The 20,757-nt window shown below is 33.7% G+C and overlaps 1 protein-coding gene across 2 annotated transcripts; it reads right to left on the reverse strand.

Annotated features, from left to right (window-relative positions):
- Nucleotides 1-6,028: 6,028 nt before the first annotated feature.
- On the reverse strand, nt 6,029-20,461 carry LOC105200578 (inosine-5'-monophosphate dehydrogenase 1b). 2 transcript variants are annotated; one of them, XM_026139303.2, is made up of 2 exons: nt 19,710-20,461; nt 6,029-7,638 (listed from the first exon to the last, which is right to left on the reverse strand). In XM_026139303.2, exons 1-2 carry the CDS (start codon nt 20,034-20,036, stop codon nt 6,394-6,396), a joined length of 1,572 nt encoding a protein of 523 aa, XP_025995088.1. In that variant the 5' UTR covers nt 20,037-20,461; the 3' UTR covers nt 6,029-6,393. The 2 variants fall into 2 exon arrangements, with proteins under 2 accessions (XP_025995088.1, XP_039305134.1); XM_039449200.1 differs by lacking the exon at nt 19,710-20,461 and adding an exon at nt 16,659-17,378.
- Between the last annotated feature and the right edge of the window lie 296 nt (nt 20,462-20,757).

Raw genomic sequence — 20,757 nt, forward strand, 5'->3', positions numbered from 1 at the left:
TCACGTTTGGCTGACGGGGTATATATGACATCTAAAAGAATACGGCAATCTAGCTTTTTATAAATGTCATCTAAACGAGCTCTGCAATCTGACTTTTTATAAATGTTATCTAAAAGAATATTGCATTTTGACTTTTTCTAAACCTCAAGAAAATGTTATTATTAAACTTTTTTATTAATATATATTGTACGCATTTTATGTTTACATAAAGTATTTCTTGTATCCTTTTCGTTAAAAAAGATTAAATTAGAATTAAATATTTAATTTATGTACAAGATTAAATAACAATACAAATTGTTATTTATATGTAAAAATATACAATTTTATGTTAATCAGTGTTCCACACATACGTCACATTTGAAAAGAATGAGAGCAAGTATTCGTTTCGAGATTACAACAAGTAGTTACTAAACGTTCACTGAAGTACAGATGAGCTAGAGAGTTGACTGCGGAGCAGAGAGCGGTGGCGCCTAGATGTAACGCCTGTGGCCGCATTCGACTCACGAGAAGATCTCCCGCGACGTGGCCGTCTAGCAGTGGCGCCAGCACTCACTTCCCAGTAAGCAATATGTTATCAAAAAGAGTTCTTAAAGTATTCATTTTTGAGAGGTGGACGTCTTTTAACATCATCAAAATAATAATATAAGGATATCATTATGTTATCCAATGCGTCGATTTTAGAGGAAAAAAGACATCATATATATGACATCTAAAAGAATACGGCAATCTAACTTCTTATAAATGTCATCTAAAGGAGCACTGTATTTTTACTTTTTCTAAATGTCAAGAAAATGAATTATTATTATTAAAAATTTTACAGTGTTATTATTTTAGTGTTATTAGTTATTATTAAAAATTTTTACACTGAAAACAAGTATTCTATTTTTTAGTGGTACCGTCTTGATTTTGAAGGATTTGCCTCTTATATACGGTCTCGAGAAGATAGTCTAAAATGTAGAGGAATATCGAATAAGCATTGGAGGCTAGATTTAAAACAATCCTCTTAATGCAAATAAAAATTTCCTCTTTTAGCAAATAACGTGCAATAAAAATAAAATTTGTTTTTTTTAGTTTTTTAACAATCTTATTATTTTTATAACTTAATTCTGTACTGCATATAAGATTCCTATTTCACTAATTACAATTATGCACTATTTTACAATTTTTAAAAACGCATCGCCGCCGGCGGGATTCAAACCTACGATTTCGGAATAACAACCTAATACGCTAACATTAAGTTAATCGTACACTTCGTAATATCTTGAATAAAAAGTTATTTAAAGTAAGGCTGATTTGAATAGGAAGGAACTTGCGTCGCGAATACTGCCCGAACACTAGTCTTTCGTTTATAATTGTTTATAATTTTTTAAATATATGTTCAATTTGATTTTTAAACTACATATTTAATATACTTAAAACTTATTCGTATCCTCTTTTTTTATTTTGCCAATTCCTTGACTTCCACAAATCTTTCTCCACAATAAAATATTAACGCTGTAATTCTTTTTATGCTCTAATAATATTCACCATATACGTGATCAAGCTAAGTTAGGTTTTGTGAGAAGTTTTGTTTGTGAAAAAATATATCATTTTTAAGAGAACCTAATGAGATCTTTAAAAAGTCCTCTTAAAGAGCTCTTCTCTCTGAGACTCTAAAGACATCTGTAGATAGACATCATAAAAAGCTCTTTTGAAAGACATCTTGAAAAAAGATAATTTATTAATGTCATTTTGAAGAGAAATTAATGAGGCCTAAAAAAATTTTCTTAAAGAGGTCTTTTGAAAGACATCATGTACAAAGATAACTTATTGATATCATTTTCAAGAAAAATTAATAAAATCTTTAAAAAGAACTCTTAAAGAACTCTTTCTCTCAATAATGCTTACTGAATATGTTATAATTCTAATAGTATTAGAAAACGATCCATCTCTCAAACATGAAGAACTCTTTTTGATAACATTTTGCTCACTGGGATGTTCCTGGTGCAAAAAATATTTTTGTATGCAGCATTTTTTTGAAGAATATCATAATTGTGAACATTTTGTCATGTAATCATCACGTTAGTATTAATAACAAAATTTACAATTAATTATAAAATAATCAGTATAATAAATACATTTGTTACTCTTTATAATAAAAAATATGCTCATACATACATATGATACGGTATATATTCCACTCCCGCAGAGGGAGGGGAGGGGGACTGTAGGCCTCTAGGCCCGTGAGCGGCCCGGCCTCGCTAAGGGTAGAGAGGCCTAGGGAAGATGCGTCTCGTACGCCCTCCCCGGGGCCGCCCGTCCTCGGCAAGGGGAAACGGCGGTGAGCACCGTTTTTCGAGCTCCCGCCCTCTGGCTGCTTCCAGAGCTCGGGGGCTCTAAATAAGCGGGGGGGGGAGGCAGAACGCATCACGACGTCTCTTCGGAGTCGGGCTAGGCCAACTAGCTGACATATCTCGGCTGGGCCAACAAAGCCCGACTCCTAACTCGCGCGAACTGGCGCGTCGGGAAGCTCCACGCTCCAACCCCCAGTGGAGGAACGTTGGCGTATACCATGGTTTCCGGTCCCTCCACACACTGGGGTGAGGTGGACTCGGTGGGTTTTTAGTGGGTAGGCGGGCCGGGCGTCGTCTCATTTCTGCCGCGTAAGCGGTCTGGGCCGGCGAGAGTACCGCGTCCCGAGTTACACACTCCCATGGTCTAGCCAGCCTGGGGTCCAATGAGGATTTTTCCATCGTTAAAAAAAAAAAAAATATGGTACGGTATATATGGTACGGTAATTCATCTTGATATCATGAAAATATTGAAATTTGTGCGGATTTAAAATAAAACAATTTTATTATTTTGTAGCATTATAATATAAAAGATATTTTGTCATATAAAAGTTTGGTAAATTTTTATGTAATAATAATATATCTTTCAAGAGAGTGAGGATGGCATTTGAAATTCGTGTATTAAAAAATAGAGAATGGAATAGAGAGTGGACTAAGCCTTCAGAAAAAACCACTATAAAAAAAGCGCGCCATGCTAATTTACTTCATGAAAGAGGGTGTGAAAATGATAGCAGTTTATTATTATATTAATAATTAATACTTCTTTAAAAAAATTCTAAAAGTTTTACTGTCAAAAAACAAAGTGTCACAACCCGGTTTTAATGAAACTTATATATATTTAGGTAACATAATTAGATAATTTTAGAAAATATCAGTTGCTGCCAATATACGGTTTTAAAGGATGAAATCAGTCCTTATGTGTAAAGCAATTTTTAGTTTTTCCCTGTATGTCTCAATTACTATTCAAAATATTAAAAAAATGTTTTATACAAAAGTTTTATAATAAAATTATCTCTATTTATTAACGTCAATAATATTTTTTAAAAATAATTTTTTAAACAATTATTAAAAAAAATTTTTTTTTAATAATTATTTTTTAAAAATGTGATTAACGTGACTGAATAAAGATAATTTTATTTTAAATCTTTCGTATAAAACATTTTTTGATATCTCAAATAGTTTCCGAGATATAACAAAAAAAGTTGAAATCTGCTATACACATAAGAGATGATTTCACCCTTTGAAACCAAATTTGGGCCGCAACTGATAGTTTCTAAAATCATCTAATTATGTTACCTAAATGTGTGTAAAGTTTCATTAAAATCGGAGTATAACACTTCAAGAGATTCCCTTATGAGTAAGGCGCTATGCTCTCCCTACTATTCTGTCTATATGCTCAGACTTGGTTATGTTCTTGCTTTAAACAGAGTACCTATATGTATCCATTAAGGCTCCTGATGCCTGAACCGAGAACTCCGCATTGACGGTAGCGACGTACCGTCACGGACAAAATTAGAACTAATAGTTGTGAAACGTGACAAGTTGAACATAAAATTTTGTCTTGCATGTTATTTTGTTTTATTGTGAAAATATTACTTGCGTTGTACTAAATTTGTAAAAATGCGCCGCAGGTAGTCTCTTTGAATTTTATATATAAAAGCATATTTTTCACTCTTTTCAACAGCTGTCCGAATGTTTTCCTATCTGTATAGTCCCGACTTCATTTTGCGTGCTTTTTACGATTATTTATTGACTATTAAGTGGAAAAAGGATAGTCAAGATCCAATTTTACAAAAATGTTTTAAAATGATTTTATTCTGTTTTATCCAAATTTTTTTTATTTACAAATACCAAAGCGGAAACTTTTACGTGTGATTTCTTGCTTATGACATAACGACTTCAATATACCGTGGCAAGTAGATAGGAGCCTTGAGGCAATTTTCTAATATTGTCAACATCAGATTTTCATTTATATTATACTAAAAAACCTTTCAATGTACTCATTGTGCACAATTGGGCTACAAAAATATGCAAAACATATTTTATTATTGAAAAGAAAGTTTGGTAAAAATACAGAAAAGGGGAGCAGCCTTTAATGACCTTGACTTTGACATGTTATCAAGGAGAGGGTCCTGAGTGACTTACAAAAGGTTTTAAGTAATGTTCACTCTTTATTTAAAAAATATTTACGAATAAAGTTTTGCGACTTTTCACGCGAAACGAGGTCCACTTCTCCTTTGTCTCAGGGACGAAGCGAGAGCTACAGATAAACTGTTCCATATGGATTTTCCGATTTTCCACGATGGGGTGGACCATACCTCGTGTGAAAAGTCGCAAACCCATGTGGAATACATCTGTAGACCTCGTTTACTCTGACCCCTTTTCTGCATTTTTGCCGAAAGTTTTACTTTTAATATCTTTAGTCCAATATTTTTAATAAGTTGTTCTTTCGTCATTCTTCTTATCCCATTTATAAACCACGCATTGGCCAAAAGGTGGTTTAACTGTTTGTTATAAAAATTATTTTAATTTAATTCTTTCTCTTGGCCAAAATTTATAATCTTCCTTGTGTACGCCCATGAACTTGTTTCTTTTTTATACGACTTACAATCAAATAAAAAGTTGAATTTTTCGATTTTTTATAAAAAATTTTAAAAAAAGCAAAAAAATTATTTTTTTTTTCAAAACTGTTGGTTTTTACAAACCAATTTTTTAACTTGATTGTAAATCGGACAAGAACTACAATATTTTTTTATAGGAATTAAAATTTTCTTTTTTATTTTAAATAATTTATACATCTTGATCGTGGTAACAATTAATCAGCTTTTTTGACACGCCCATACAGATTTGTAAATAATTTTTAATGTTTAAAAAAGTTTATGAAGGACATTTAACTGTACCAATCCGAGAGTCGTATTACCATCTTAAGTCATTACTTAAGACAGTCTCGAAATACGAATCGATTATGAATAACGGCCTTAATAAATTTTGTGATGATTATATTTTTTGATCTTATTGAAATCTTATGTACGTCTATAAACATGTAATCGATGAGTTGTTATGGCAACAGTCATAAAAAATATTTTGAAAAAGGTGTTCAAAATTTACAATTATAAAAACTGTGCAGATAAAAAATCTTGTGTTAATAAATTTCTGTCTTTTACCTCTCACTCTTTATCTTTTCTCTCTCTCTCTCTCTCTCTCTCTCTTAAAGTTGTTTATTAAAAGTTGCCAAAAAAAAAACAAATTCTTAAAATTCGAAAGTAAGAATACTCCTTTAAACGTCATATATATAGATTAATTATATATAAATGCATCATACAATATAAAATCTCATGATTCGTCTTGAATTTAATATCACATACGTTGTGAATATAAAATGTACATTAAATTTAAAACATGCCATATACAGGGTGATTCAGAACGATCCATGGGTCCCTGTAAAGACGTGTTCTTGGATAAATTCTGAGATGATTTTTCCTGTACGAAAATTTTGTCCGACGCTTACTTTTTGAATAATAAGAGGATAAAGTTAGCAAATCACGGGCCGTGTATACATGGTAGACAAAGGCGGCGCAACTCACCGTCCGACGCGGGTGCTTATCCGTATCGGAAGGTGAGTTGCGCCGCCTTTGTCTACCATGTGTACACGGCCCGTGATTTGCTAACTTTATCCTCTTATTATTCAAAAAGTAAGCGCCGGACAAAATTTTCGTACAGGAAAAATCATCTCAGAATTTATCCAAGAACACGTCTTTACAGGGACACATGGGTCGTTCTGAATCACCCTGTATATTGCAAGCTACGACACATACTCATTAACGAGAGCAATATAATGAAAATGATTTAATGTAGTTTCTCCGCTCGTCAAAAGCAATTCTGAGGTAAATAAGTCGTATTCCCAAGTCCAAGTTAACGATACATCTCATTGCACATTCGCAACAGGTAAAAGAGATTAACAATTTCTCTTGTAAGTCTATCTAATCTTGGAAAATAGTTGCTATTCGATTAAATGCAGGTACCTCTTCGCATGACGCGTGCTTTACGAGTTTACATTAATCACTTAATAAAGTCTTTTCTCGTATGAGAACAAGCTGTGCACGTTGCCTTCTTGCTGAGCTGAATGTGTTCTTCTTTCGAACTTCAATTCCCCGCTGTACATCATAGATCGCAGAATGGTAAGTGACTTAGCCCCGATATCTTGACAACCATGTTTAATCCCGCAAGTTAAATAAGGCAAAAATTTAAGCACTGAACCTTTATCCACTATAGAGCCGCTGACACCTTGAGCTACTTTTAGTTTGTCCATCTCATTATGGAAATATCTATCCATCGCCGAACCCTTGGCGTCCTTCCTGTCCATGGCTTCCAAAGAACCCATTCCTCTGTACTTTTTAAGTCGAACTCCGTCGCTAAAAAAATATTCGCCTGGGGCCTCAGATGTTCCAGCCAAAAGGGAGCCCATCATAACTGTACTAGCGCCTAAACTAAGACCTTTGATAATATGACCGATAGATTGAATACCACCGTCCGCTATTACAGGTATTCCAAATTTTCTGGCATATTCGGAAACTTTATAAACGGCTGTTGCTTGCGGCCGTCCCACAGCCATTACTTCTTGGGTTATGCAAATAGATCCGGAGCCCATTCCAACGCGTAACGCATCGGATCCTGCCTCTATAAGATTCTTGGCTTGCACAGTAGTGACGACGTTACCAGCGATCACTTGTAAATTTGGATGTTGAGACTTAATATACTTGATCATATCAATCTGATACATCGAATTGCCTTGTGAAGAATCCAATACCACCACGTCTACACCAGCTGTTACGAGCAATTCCAGTCGATGCTTGTCGTTCTCTCGCGTTCCTATCGCGGCCCCTACCAATAATTGCTTGTTCTCGTCCTTGCTGGCGTTTGGGTAGCTACGGTTCTTTTTCAAGTCGGTTCTCGCCATCAGAGACACAAGCTCGCCCCGATCATTGACAATGGGGAGCTTTCCCTTCTTCGATTTTTCTAATATTACATTTGCCTCCTGCAATGTTACGCCAGCTGGCGCGGTGATGAGATCTTCCAGAGTCGTCATTGTGGAACTAAGCGTCTTGCGTTGATAATCAGGCAAACGCTCGAGAAAATCAATGTCTCTAGAGGTGACAATGCCTAAAAGTTTACCGCCAACCTTACCCGTATCTGTAACGGGTACTCCAGTAAAACCATGCTCAGACTTCACATTTAAAACGTCATTGACCGTGTGATGTGGTGCCAACACAACTGGATCTCTGATGAAACCGTGTTTATACTTTTTTACCTAGAAACAAAAGACAAGCATATTATAAGCACAAGATTTAATATAAGGTAATAAAAAATTTGTTTACTCAAATTTTGTAAATAAATTTCTTGATAATTCTTAGACTTAGCCAGGAATTTTTTATTTAAAATTCTAAAACTCTAAAACAATTAGAGAATTTTTTAAATGCAGTTTTGAAATATTTTTATTTTGTGATGCGATGTGATTTCATGGTATTGATGCCATGTCATCTCTTTTATATGCTAATTGTTACTAGAAAGAAAAGAAAAAGGTAGTGAAATATTTTATTTTGTTTTTTAATAACTAAACATTTACGCCACACAATTTTTGTTAACACTAGTTTGTTAGCTATAGAGTTCTATTAATCATTCTCTAGATAGAAATTCATCAAGTACATAGAACAAACGTAATTTACAATTTACTGAAGAGAAAAAAAAAGATACATTTGAGAAGTAGCAGAAAGGTGAAATACTAACTAATGTCATAAAAGGTACTTTAAATATAAAAAATCATAAATTAATAATCCTTCGTAGATTATACACATTAATAAGCGCCACAAGATTTAAAAACATATTTTATTAAAATAAATTTTTTAAAATAATTTGGCTTGAATAACTTTAAAATAATTTCTTTGTTGCTAGTAAACATTACGCAACGTTCACTATGAGGATGTAAATTTGCAAGAGCGATTTTACATCCGTAATGTAAGTGATTTATGACTATCTCACAATTGTTCCCAATACATGATATAACTCTATACGTCGAATTTATACACATATTACGGTATACAATAAATTCAATTGCATTATTTGGAAATCGCATTCAAGATTTTCAAGCTAAACTAAAATTTAAAAAATTAAAAATAATGATACCATTTAGAGGACAAGCTCGCTATTTACAAACGTAAATTAGAATAAAATTAATCAATTTTTAACAAACAAATAATAAATTTCAGGGTTATAAAGTTATAATTATAGTCGAGATGGTGCTTGGAGAATGCGGGATTTCAAAATATGAGACGTATTAATCATTCAGCTTTTAATATTATGGTTTACTGCCGACTTGTTACAATGTCTGGGCGATGTTGTTAGGCCGGTGTCCTTATGACTCTCTTCGCAGCGTATATCGCTTTTTTCTAGCGATATACATCCTAAAAGTGATCTGCCTAATAACTTGTTAACTATAATACCTATATATATATATATAGTTGTGCTCGACGAGGCGAGCACGCAAAACTTGCGAAAGGAGGCGCAAACGCACAACACGAAATAATTAGGCACTCTTTGTAAAAAAGAACACTGACTTTGATCAGATCACTATGTACAATTAATACGTCTATTAAGCTGACACAGCCACTTCAGCACAATTCAATAAAACATATACAGAAATTTAGTGCTCTTTTGTTGCTAATTTGTTCCTCAATTCCGGATTTGGTTGTTCAAGCCGATTCGGAGAAAATAATGCTGTGCTGACTTGAGATTGAAGCTAGCACAGCCATTTAAAAAAGTAAAAAAAAAAAAACAATACAGATTCTTTTTCTATTAATTTGTTGCTCAATTCCCAAATTTGTTGCTCCACCCCCAACCCCTGAGAAACCGCCCCAACCAGTCGTACATTAACACAATAGAATAAAATTTATATTTAATAAGCTATTTCATTTCTACGAATTTGTTGCTCGGAATTTTCAATAAATCCGATTTTGTTGCTCCACTACGAACCTTCGAAAAGCCACCCCTAACAGTTCTACGTGAGCACAATTCTCCAAAATTAATATATAATAAGATATTTCGACTAATTTAATGTGTGTGATTTTGTTGCTCGCAATTTTTGACAAATCCGATTTTGTTGCTCTACCCCCGACCCTCGAAAAGCCACTTCGAACAGTCTTAGGTGAGCACAATTCTCCAAAATTAATATATAATAAAATATTTTGACTGATTTTGACTCTCCGATTTTGTTGCTCGCTATTTTCGACAAATCCGATTTTGCTACTCTATCTTCGACCCCCGAAAAGCCACCCCTAACAGTTCTACGCGAACACAATTCTCCAAAATTAATATTTAATAAAACATTATGACTGATTTTGACTCTCCGATTTTGTTGCTCGCTATTTTCGACAAATCCGATTTTGCTACTCTATCTTCGACCCCCGAAAAGCCACCCCTAACAGTTCTACGCGAACACAATTCTCCAAAATTAATATTTAATAAAACATTATGACTTATTTTGACTCTTTGATTTTGTTGCTCGCTATTTTCGACAAATCCGATTTTGTTGCTCCACCCCCGACTCTCAAAAATCCACCCCAAATAGTCTTATGTAAACACAATTCTCCAAAATTAATATGTAATAAGATATTTCGACTGATTTCGGGGTGGCTTTTCGAGGGTCGGGGATGGAGCAACAAAATTGGATTTGTCGAAAATTGCAAGCAACAAAATAAAAGAGTCAAAATCAGTCGAAATATCTTATTATATATTAATTTTGGAGAATGTGCTCACGTATGACTGTTCAGGGTAGCTTTTCAAAGGTCGGGGGTGGAGCAACAACATCAGATTTGTCGAAAATCGCGAGCAACAAAATCACACACACCAAATCAGTCGAAATAACTTATTATATATTAATTTTGGAGTATTGTGCTCATGTAGAACTGTTAGGGGTGGCTTTTAGAAAGTTGGGGGTGGAGCAACAAAATCGGAGTTATTAAAAATCGCGAGTAACAAATTCGTAGAAACAAAATACCTTATTAAATATAAATTTTATTCTATTGTATTAATGTACGACTGGTTGGGGCGGTTTTTCAGGGGTTGAGGGTGGAACAACAAATTTGGGAATTAAGCAACAAATTAGCAATAAATTAATAGAAAAAAATCTGTATTGTTTTTTATTTTTTTTTAAATGACTATGGTAGCTTTAATCTTAAGCCAGCACAGCCACTATTTTCTCCGAATCGGCTGGGGCAACAAAATCCGCAATTGAGCAACAAATTAACAACAAAAAAGCACTAAATTTCTGTGTATGTTTCATTAAATTGTGCTGAAGTGGCTGTGTCAGCTTAATAGACATACAATTAATTCGTAGCGGAATTATTTTAAAAATATTGCTTGACAGCTCCGCGACCCAAAACAGAACAAAAGCCGGCCTCATTTTTTTTTATCAAATCAATTGATTTTCTTCGGCCAACTTTTCAAGCTCGGTTGAACGGGCACAACAATATATATATATATATATATATATATACACACACACACACACACACACACACACACACACACACACACACACGCACGCACGCACGCACACGCATATGCACACGCACACGCACACATATATACAGGGTGATTATTAATGAATGTCCCCATTTTTTTATCATAGGTGCATGATTTACTGACGGATACGTATTTCTAACATATTATTATATTAGAAATTACAAATGCGTGTTTCTATGGTAAAAAGTGGGGACATTCATTAATAATTACTTTGTATATATATATATATATATATATATATATATATGTATATATGTATATATATATACATATATACATATATATATATATATACATATACATATACATATACATATACATATACATATACATATACATACTGTATATGTATGTGTGTGCGTGTGCGTGCGCGTGAGCGCGCGCGCGCGTGTGTGTGTATATGTATGTATATACATACATACAGGGTGTCCCAATATAAGTGGCCATCCTCCTTTATTTCGTAAACTGGCAAAGATAGATCCAATAAATATAACATCAAATTAAATGGTTTGAACTAAACTTTATTGTGAGTACAGTAGTTACATAAAAAAATTGTCTATGTTAAAGAACAAAGAGACATGCATAACTTTTGCATGGTAAAGTGAATATTTTTATATGATAAAAGTAGCGTTTTTTTAAATAAATACAATGATGTATGATTTATCAAAATTATTTTACAAATTATAAAAATTATGTCAGTTTAAAGTTTCGCAGGCGATTAATACCATTTCAGTTTCGCCCCTGCGGTGTGGCTAACTTCCGACTTCCGTTTTGGGGATTGACGTGTAACATGTTGATATCTGATTATAATATTTTATGTAATAATTTTATAAATCTGTAGATTTTCGTATTCTTATTACTTACATTTTACGTACATCAAATATTATACGTGCGCGAGGGCTTTGCAGCTTCCCGGGAAGCCGGTCGTCCGCGAGCTTCTACGGCGGGACAGCTAACGCACACGCGGCAGCCGACAGCTGGGTGCCTCGACAAGGTCTCGTGCTTGAGGTGGAGAGCCAGCCAAACACGAAAAAGGTGCGTTCAATCGCCACGCGGCGGACGCATTCACACACTAACTTAATGGTTCCACCTCATAGCACGAGCCAGCCGGCACGAGTAGTTCGTGGCTTTACACAGCTCTTAGAGGGTCACCTCGACGACAACACTATCTCCTCCCTGGTTCCGCGGACGTCCGGGCATGGATCGCCAGGTTAGACACTGCTGCCGATAGCTACCAACGATAACCTGGGCCAATATCGAGCGCTCGCTTACGCCTTACGTACGCAAGTTAACGGGTCGCACGCAAAAGCCGGGAGGATCGCGCTCGATGCGCGATCGGTGGGTGCACCCCTCCCACAAGATGCGCAATATTCTTGCGCCTAGCAGCAGGGCCTATCAGCGGCCGCCTTTATCTAGCTGTGACGTCACGGCCGCGCAGTAACGGGTCTCTGCTGGTGTTTCGCGTTCCCCGTCGGCATCCGATTTTTCGGTCGTTCTCGCCGTCTTTGCGAGCGGCGACGGCAAACTTTTCCTGCGACGATTTTTTGCCGCTATCCTCCCGGACGGACAACCGGCATTTGACGGCCTTTGTCCTGGCCGTTTATTCGCTCCAGCCTGTCCACCCTTGACGCTTTGCGTAAGCTTCTCTCGCGTGACGCTCATTCGTCGCCACGTCTCGCCTCGTCCTCCTCTCCGTCGGCAGTTTTCCGTGGGCCGGCCCTGAACAATCGCCCTCGCCGCGTCCAGCTGCTGTCGACATTCCTCGTCGCTGCTGCTCCTTCGACGACGTTTGTCGAGGCGACCGAGTTCACATGAAGTAAGCCGCAAATAAATAAACAAAAATAATACACGCTATTCAGTCCCGCCAGAGATTTTGCTCTCTCGCTTAGTGCCCGACCCAGTCATGCGCCTCCTTGCGCTTTGTTTAGGCGGAGGACAAAGTGGCGAGGCAGGTAAAACTGCCACGTCACAATATATATATATAGGGGAGACCGGGGCAAATCGTTAGAAGGGGGAATTCGCTAATTGGAAATATCTTTTTATGGGTACATATTAAAAATTTACTTCAAACACGTTCTAATGTAACGATGTTGCTAACAAAGATTTGTTGGTAACGGCGTCATATTGAAGTCGTAGTAGTGAAAAATGTGTTTTGCGACAGTCAAAGTAATTTCTGATAGTCGGCATTTCTTCGAAATTTAAATAAGATAATAAGGTTTTTTTGAAAACTTTGAATGTATCGTGTTCAGTTGAACGTATTTGAAACATTTCATGTTTACTTTTTGCTGTGTGATGTCTATTTTTGTCGATCATACGCAATAATGCGCACAGTTGATGTTGGGGCTATTCGTAATACCGAGCACCGGGGCGATTCGTTAATACTGATTGCAGCGCCTAACCTAAGTTGGGTAACTCTAACCTTACGGCTGTGTTACAAACGTCTGTGCTACGCAGAGTTAAACATTGAAGTAAAGTTCTTCATTGATTGAGTTCAAACTTGATCAAACTTGATAATATTGTGTCTTTTAGTACATAGAACATGAATATGAATATAAAATCGTCGCTCTTAAGCAGGTAAAAAGTTATAAAGCGTTATAGATTGACACTTGTGAGGTTAGGAAATCTGTCACACCGATGGTATAAAAGAACATGCGAAAGTGTATGTTTACATTTGTTTTTTGTATACCTACATCCTTTTTTAAATAAAAGAAAGTCTTAACAACAGCTTTTTTACAGACTTTCAATTTAAAATACAAATTTCGGAATATTCCCGGACTAGTTACGAATTATCCCGGGCTTGGGGCTATTCTTAATTCTTGACATTGGTCGACATTTTTATATGTACTTTAAAGCAAGTACATTTGCATGTTCTATTTATATCGGCATTGTGAAAGGGAAGATGCAACTTTTCAAACCGGCTCATGTTTTTTTTTTTAATTAATATACGACTCAGGAGACACAAAAGAAAAAAAGGTCTAACAATTTGCCCCGGTCTCCCCTATATATATATATATATATATATCCCAGATAGCAAAATGTCAACAATTTGCCTACAAATTGCTAGCAAATTCAATTAAAAATATTTAGCAAATTGGAATCAACTGTGTCCGCATTAAGATTATGTTTTGGCGACAAAACTTGTTGACACAATTTGACAACAAATTGCCACTAGAAATCGAGCAAAAATTGTACATATAACATAGCAACAAATTGTCGGCAAATTTCGAGCACAGCTTGCAGACATATTTTTACAGCAAATCGTCGGCAAAAACCGAACAAAGCTTGTGTACATTACTTGACAGTTAACTGTCGGCAAAAACCGAACAAAGCTCGCAAACATAATTTGATAGCAAAATGTCGGCAAAAACTAAGCAAAACCTGCTGACATAAAATAAGTACACAGCCATAGGCAAAATTTGGGGAGGATGCCGTTGTCTCCAAAATCTTCTCCTTATATACTATTTGTGGTGTCTTTTTAATTTGTGTTTTCTTCGCCATCTGGTTTTTGATTTATAACTTTTACTTTTTTTTGTTATATTTTTATAAAATAATAATTTTTATAATTTATTTTTCTTCCTGAAGTGTCTCCCTTTTTCTTTTGTTTTTATAATTTATTTTCAAAGTTTCAATTTTATAATATTTTATTTTACGTGTGATCGGAATGATTGTCACATTACTCCATTAATTTTTATAAAGCTGATTTTATTTGATCCTGAAACAGACAACTGGGCTAGAAATTCGTCCTGTTTTTGTCTTGATCTCTTTTTGTGGAGTTTCTTTAGTTTCTTTAAATTTGGATGGATTATTTTCTTTTTTTAAAACATATGTTGGTTTCAATATATAGAAATGTTTACTGCTTTTCCATTTATCTTGATTTTAAATGTCTTTGAACCTAGTTCTAATAAGGTACTTAAGCCGAATAAGGCCCAGTACTATATAAAGCCCATTTTTAAATTTAGCATTTAAAAACGCACTTTATATTTGAAATATATGCTTAAAAGATATGTCATAGAAAGTAGATAAAGATTGACTAGGAAGTTACCGATAGCAACACGTTTATTCAGTGCAACAAAAACTTGTAACAAAAGGGTAAATCAGCCGTTTTTATAAAAATTTGTTGTAAATATAATAAGTATACATATATACATATACACACACACACACATATATATATATATATATATATATATATATATATATTGATTTTGAAAGATAAATATAGATAGCGTAGATGTTGACGTATAAGTAACAAATAAATTACATTACATTCTTATTTAAAACAATATAAATAATACTTTTAAACATTAACTTTTAATTTAACTTAATTTAATTTCTTAATGCAACTTTTAATTAATTTATTTTTAATTCAATTTTTAAATTTTATTAAATTTACAATTTTTTATCGGTATTACTATATAATTCAACGAGAAATGACCTATCGAATCAATATCGAAATGATTTCGACATCAAATTGATGTCAATTTGATATCGATTCCATTATCATTTTATTATTATAGTTTCTGCGGCGCCCCTTTTTTCTTGCAACGTCTATGCACCCAATAACGGAATGTTAAATATCTAAATAATTTAAAGCATGTTACTGTGTAAATAAGTTTTTTTATAAATATTATTAAATATAATAATAATAATTTAATTTTTTGTTTTATACATAATTAAATTTTAAATTTCGATTTGCGGTAAAGTTTTTATTTAAAAAGTATATATAATTAAAATATGTTTATAAATGTTTATAAATGTTCTTATGGTTTAGTTATTTAGAATAACTTTAAAAATTTAATTAAAAAAATGTATATTCTTATTTAAAACAATACAAATAGAACTTTTAAAAATTAACTTTTAACTTAAATTAATTCCTTTTAATGCAATTTTTAATTAATTAATTTTTTTATTTAATTTTTAAATGTTATTAAACTTAACATTTTTTATTGGTATTATTTAACTAAACTTATCAAAGATTGTAAATGCTGTTAATGTCTGATTGATGTCAATGACCGACGTTAAATTGATGTCAACTTGGAAACGTTATAGACACCATCGACGTCAAAATGACGTCAATTTGACTTATCATTTCTCCCTGGGATACGGTCCGCACATACGATAAGTCGTGCGATACATACACATATATACATGCGGACACATACATGCATTTACATAAAAGAAAAGAATGCAATCGGATGGCACGGTACGGTCAAGAGCAAACACACACACAAAAAAAGAGAAATCTCAGACATTGAAAAGGCTTCGGACTCTCATTTCCTGTTGACACGCATCCTCTTAAGCACATTATTCGGACACTGTGGCGCCGATGTCGCAATTGTGAAAACACTAAATTGTAAACGGCTATCATTAAAAGAATATTGTTGTCTCTAATCCTGAGCTCGTGGCAACTGTCAGTCTCAGCTGCCTGGCATTCATTTGCCATGTTTAGGATCTGAAGATCCATATTGTTCAGTTGAGACAAGGATTTTGAAAATTGAGACTAAGCAGGACACATGCTCAGGAAATTGATCATATAATTTTTTCCTTAGTGCAAAAATGTGAAAAGTGAAAATTTTTACCAGTAAAGTTAAAAAATTTTTCGCTTTTCACGTTTTTATCGTAAGGAAAAAATTACATGATCGATCCACAGAAAGCCAAAGACTATAAATGAGATAGGCTGGAAACCTTCCCGCTATCATTCCATTAAAAGTCACTGTAGTGTCCGAGCTTTACACAATTGTTATATCATACGTCGCAACTGTGGATAGTCGGTCTCAAACATTTTCTTGACACAAACAAATGATAAAATGGCATTCTGGCGGGTGACAAGTTAAAGCTTTCTCCTACAGCTCCCCTCCTACCGGCACCGTTCGGTGCATTAAAATCACGTGACCAAACGAGACCGAGACAAGATCGAGACAAGACGAGATCGAAACGAGACGAGATCGAGCTCAATTGAGACGAGACCATGATGGAAGGGATAACATGGGTGCTCAATTTGCAGCCTTCTTTCTCTAAAATCTGCGCCCTCTGTCGTTTTTCTGCCTCTTATTTCCAAGGCTGCCAACTGTGAAAAGTTGAAGTATTTCATTTTTTAAAGTCTGTACGACTGATATAACTGTCTTTGTCGGACATTCTCTATTTTTATTTTATCTCTTTCTTGTGGATAATTACCGCCGTAAATGAATATTATTAAACACAAATAACAAGGGCGGATCTTGATAGCACACGGGACCGAAAGCACACCACCACTTACAGCGGCCAATGCCTAGAGTTTTTCCGTTGGTTGGCTTAGATAAGTCAAGATGATTAGTTGGTAGGCTATCGCACCGTGCGCTTTCGGATCCCGTCCGAGGGACTAACTGCGCTTATTTTACAAAATTATTAAAAGATAAATAGTTTGTGTAAAATATAAAGATTAATAATGTTTAATAATAATAAATAATTAAATAATATTTAAAATAACACTATAAACATAAATATCGTAATAAATTTGATCTTAATTTTAATAATTTAAAGTTACAAGATAAGTATTTCAAATTTTTTCCACTTTTACAATTTTTTTACTTGTCTGAAAAGAAAATAAAATGTAACATTTTAATATTTTATTGTATTTTAGTATTGAATTTTCAAAAAATTTTTATAACAAAAATTATTAAAGATTTTTTTTTTAATTTGTTGTAAGTTTTTTTAAAATCATTTTTTTGTTGGTACATAAAATTAAAAACTATATGAGAATTATTATTAACAAAAATTAAATTTTACAGTAGTCATAATTTATTATATGAAATATACGTGCACACACACACACACACACACACACACACGCACGCGCGCGCGCAAAGTAAAATAAATAAATATGTATCTTGGAATAAATGAAATATCTAACATTTGAATAATTCTGTTTAATTAAAATAAGATAAAATAACAAAAGTTATTCATTTCTGTTGAACAGAAAAATTAAAATTGTATAAAAAAAATTTTATTGACTTATAGTCAAATACATTTACATTGTCAAAACGTTGATAAGCGTATTAAATTTGATGTCAATGCTTTGGTACAGTTGCGTTTACATCGAACGTATTAAAAGAAAAAGATAATACGAGTTTAATTCATATCAATTATATCTTTTTGGTTGTATTTGAAATTGTAATTTGCTTGAGTTTATTCTTGTTTTGTAAGTATATTATTTTCTTATTTAAATAAAAACGCAAACATTAAATTTTTTAATATCAACTTTATTTGTTGAGTTGTTTTACAAAAGTCTTTTTTTTCAATATCTTTTAACTAATGATTGAAAAATGTTAACAGGTTTATACTTTTTTCCTTTCATTAATAAAATATCTACTTCTTTGTATATAGTTTTAAAAATGTTCGCGTTTTTTCTTTTCCTCAAATAACTCCTTTTTTGCATGACAATTTAATATAATTGCAAAAAGACCAAAAATTACTAATAATACCGATTAATTTAGGTTATGCTCAAAGCTAGATTTTCTCTAAAATGCGTTTTATGCGTTTACGTCATTATTTGTATCGCTTGATACGTGTATCAATTTAATACGATACTTCTATTTGATACGATCGTATCAAGTTGATTCAGCAGTGTTTACATCATGTTTACTTAAAATATTCAAACTAAAAATATTTAGTAAAAATTTGGTTAGAATATAGAGCTTAATATGTGTAGCAAGTGCACGATGTAAACTAGACCATTAAAAAATGTTCAGAAGGTGAAACAATTTTTAAGAACAATTCAATTGCATAAAACTTAAGCTAAACAAATCAGAACTACCATCAGAAGAGTCAAAAATTATCAACATGACACATTTCTGCTGGCAATGAGTGTTATGCTGTTACATATACATTCTGAACTATAGAAAAAGTTGTTAATTGTTGCAATTTTGTTTTGAAACATTATATAAATGTAAAACTGATTGTTGAAAAATGAAACTAGTAACTGTGTGCTGGAATGCAAAATTATAGTTTTATTTTAAATTAAAAACTGTTAATTAGAATTTTTTCTGAAATATTATATGAACCTAGTTTAGAACTAATAAGAACTTAAAAGGTTGTAAAATTTGATGGCTTCCAATATTTTGAACTAAAATATGCTGTACTGGAATATAAAATTAGTACAATTTTTATTTTCAATTTTTTTATATTAGAAATGCAAAACTTTGTTCGTTTTTATTAGAAACTGTAAAATTGTGTAAAAACTGCTATTGAAACAATTATTGGTTTTTTTTAAATTAATAAAATATGATAACTTTGCGAGAGTTTTGATGAAATTTCTGCATAAATTAAATAATATATATTATAGGTGTTTTTTATTTAATGACATAAGTTAACATAATCATCTTATTTCATTATATATATTTAATTTTTGATATGAATAATAAAAATATACTTGTGTTAATAATGGAAAGCACCATCTGAAATTATAAACTAAAAAATTAATATTAAGTTACTAGTTAGATATAGATATATAATACATTTATTTCTAATAGATTGTAAACTTTTTGCATTATCAAGAAAAATGATCAAAGAAATAATTTTACCAGAGATAGAATTTAAATGTGAAAGTAAAATTAAAATAATTTCCTTGAGTATCAATAAAATCCCATGGAAATCGATGATTTTCAAGGACAAAAAGAAACCCCTCGAAATTTTTAAGTTTTCCTGATAAGTTTTAGTAGTAAATACCTTAAAACATAATCTGGACAAATTAAAAAGGCATGCAATAAGTGAGAGATTTTTACAGGATTCGAAAAAGCAATCAAAAAGAAATGTGCTGGCAAGTACCTTCTGCACCTCGTTGGCTTGATATTCGGGAGTACAATTATGATGTATAATGCCGATTCCACCGGACAGGGCCATAGCTATAGCCATATCTGATTCTGTAACAGTATCCATGGGCGACGATACGAGAGGCGCCTTCAGCATAATTTTTCTGGTTAACGGTGATAGCAGATCGACTTCGTCTGCAGTAAAGTCGATGTATCCCGGAAATATAATAAAATCGTTGTAAGTGAGGCCGTCACCCGCAGTAAATAGCTGCGCGGCTGACAAGCCATCGTCCGGTAACGGCACATCCGTTGATTTTATATCGCCCAATACGTAGTCTGCCATAACTTTTTGTTGTGCTTTCGTCGTATACTCGTTGATTCAAAATGATTTGTGATTATGTTGATACCGTTCTTTTAATTGCCTTGATTTACATGAGTTAAGGAAATGATGGAAGCGCAAGACTCTATAAAGAAATACCAAGAGCACATGCAAGTCTTCTTCTTCTTAATGAGTTTATGGATTTCTGGCTCTCCGTGAGCCACAGTACCACGTTTTTGCTCATGCAAGTCTGGAAGCACATGTGCACGTATGCGCATTCGGGACTGCTCGGTCACAGTATAAGAAAGAACAGTAGATCGACTCCGTCATAAAACACGGCAAAAGTTGTGTCCTTCGCGCATGAACGAATCGCACAACCAACAATATGGCGGTTATGTTCTAATTGGACGATTCCAGCATATGGCGTCATTAACCCGACTCAGGTTAAAGCCTGTCGCAGACGATACGTTTTTTCTTACGGGATTGCTTACGTGCTCCTATACTGGCAGTCTTACGTGCTTCCGTACTGGAAATGGGTAGCTTACGGGCTACGCTACTGGCTCGCGTACTGGATTTTCGTAATAAATCATGTCCTATTTTTCTTACGTGATTCTGTACTGGTTTATTGTGAAAGCCAATCAGGACGCAGTTTGTATAGGTTATACTGGGTTATACCATGTTATACTGTCGAAGTGTTGTCAAAGTTCTAACGTGAATTCACTTCGCAAACATGACGTCGTGCAGA

The sequence above is a fragment of the Solenopsis invicta genome, chromosome 5, assembly GCF_016802725.1.
Source record: "Solenopsis invicta isolate M01_SB chromosome 5, UNIL_Sinv_3.0, whole genome shotgun sequence".
Taxonomy (NCBI): domain Eukaryota; kingdom Metazoa; phylum Arthropoda; class Insecta; order Hymenoptera; family Formicidae; genus Solenopsis; species Solenopsis invicta.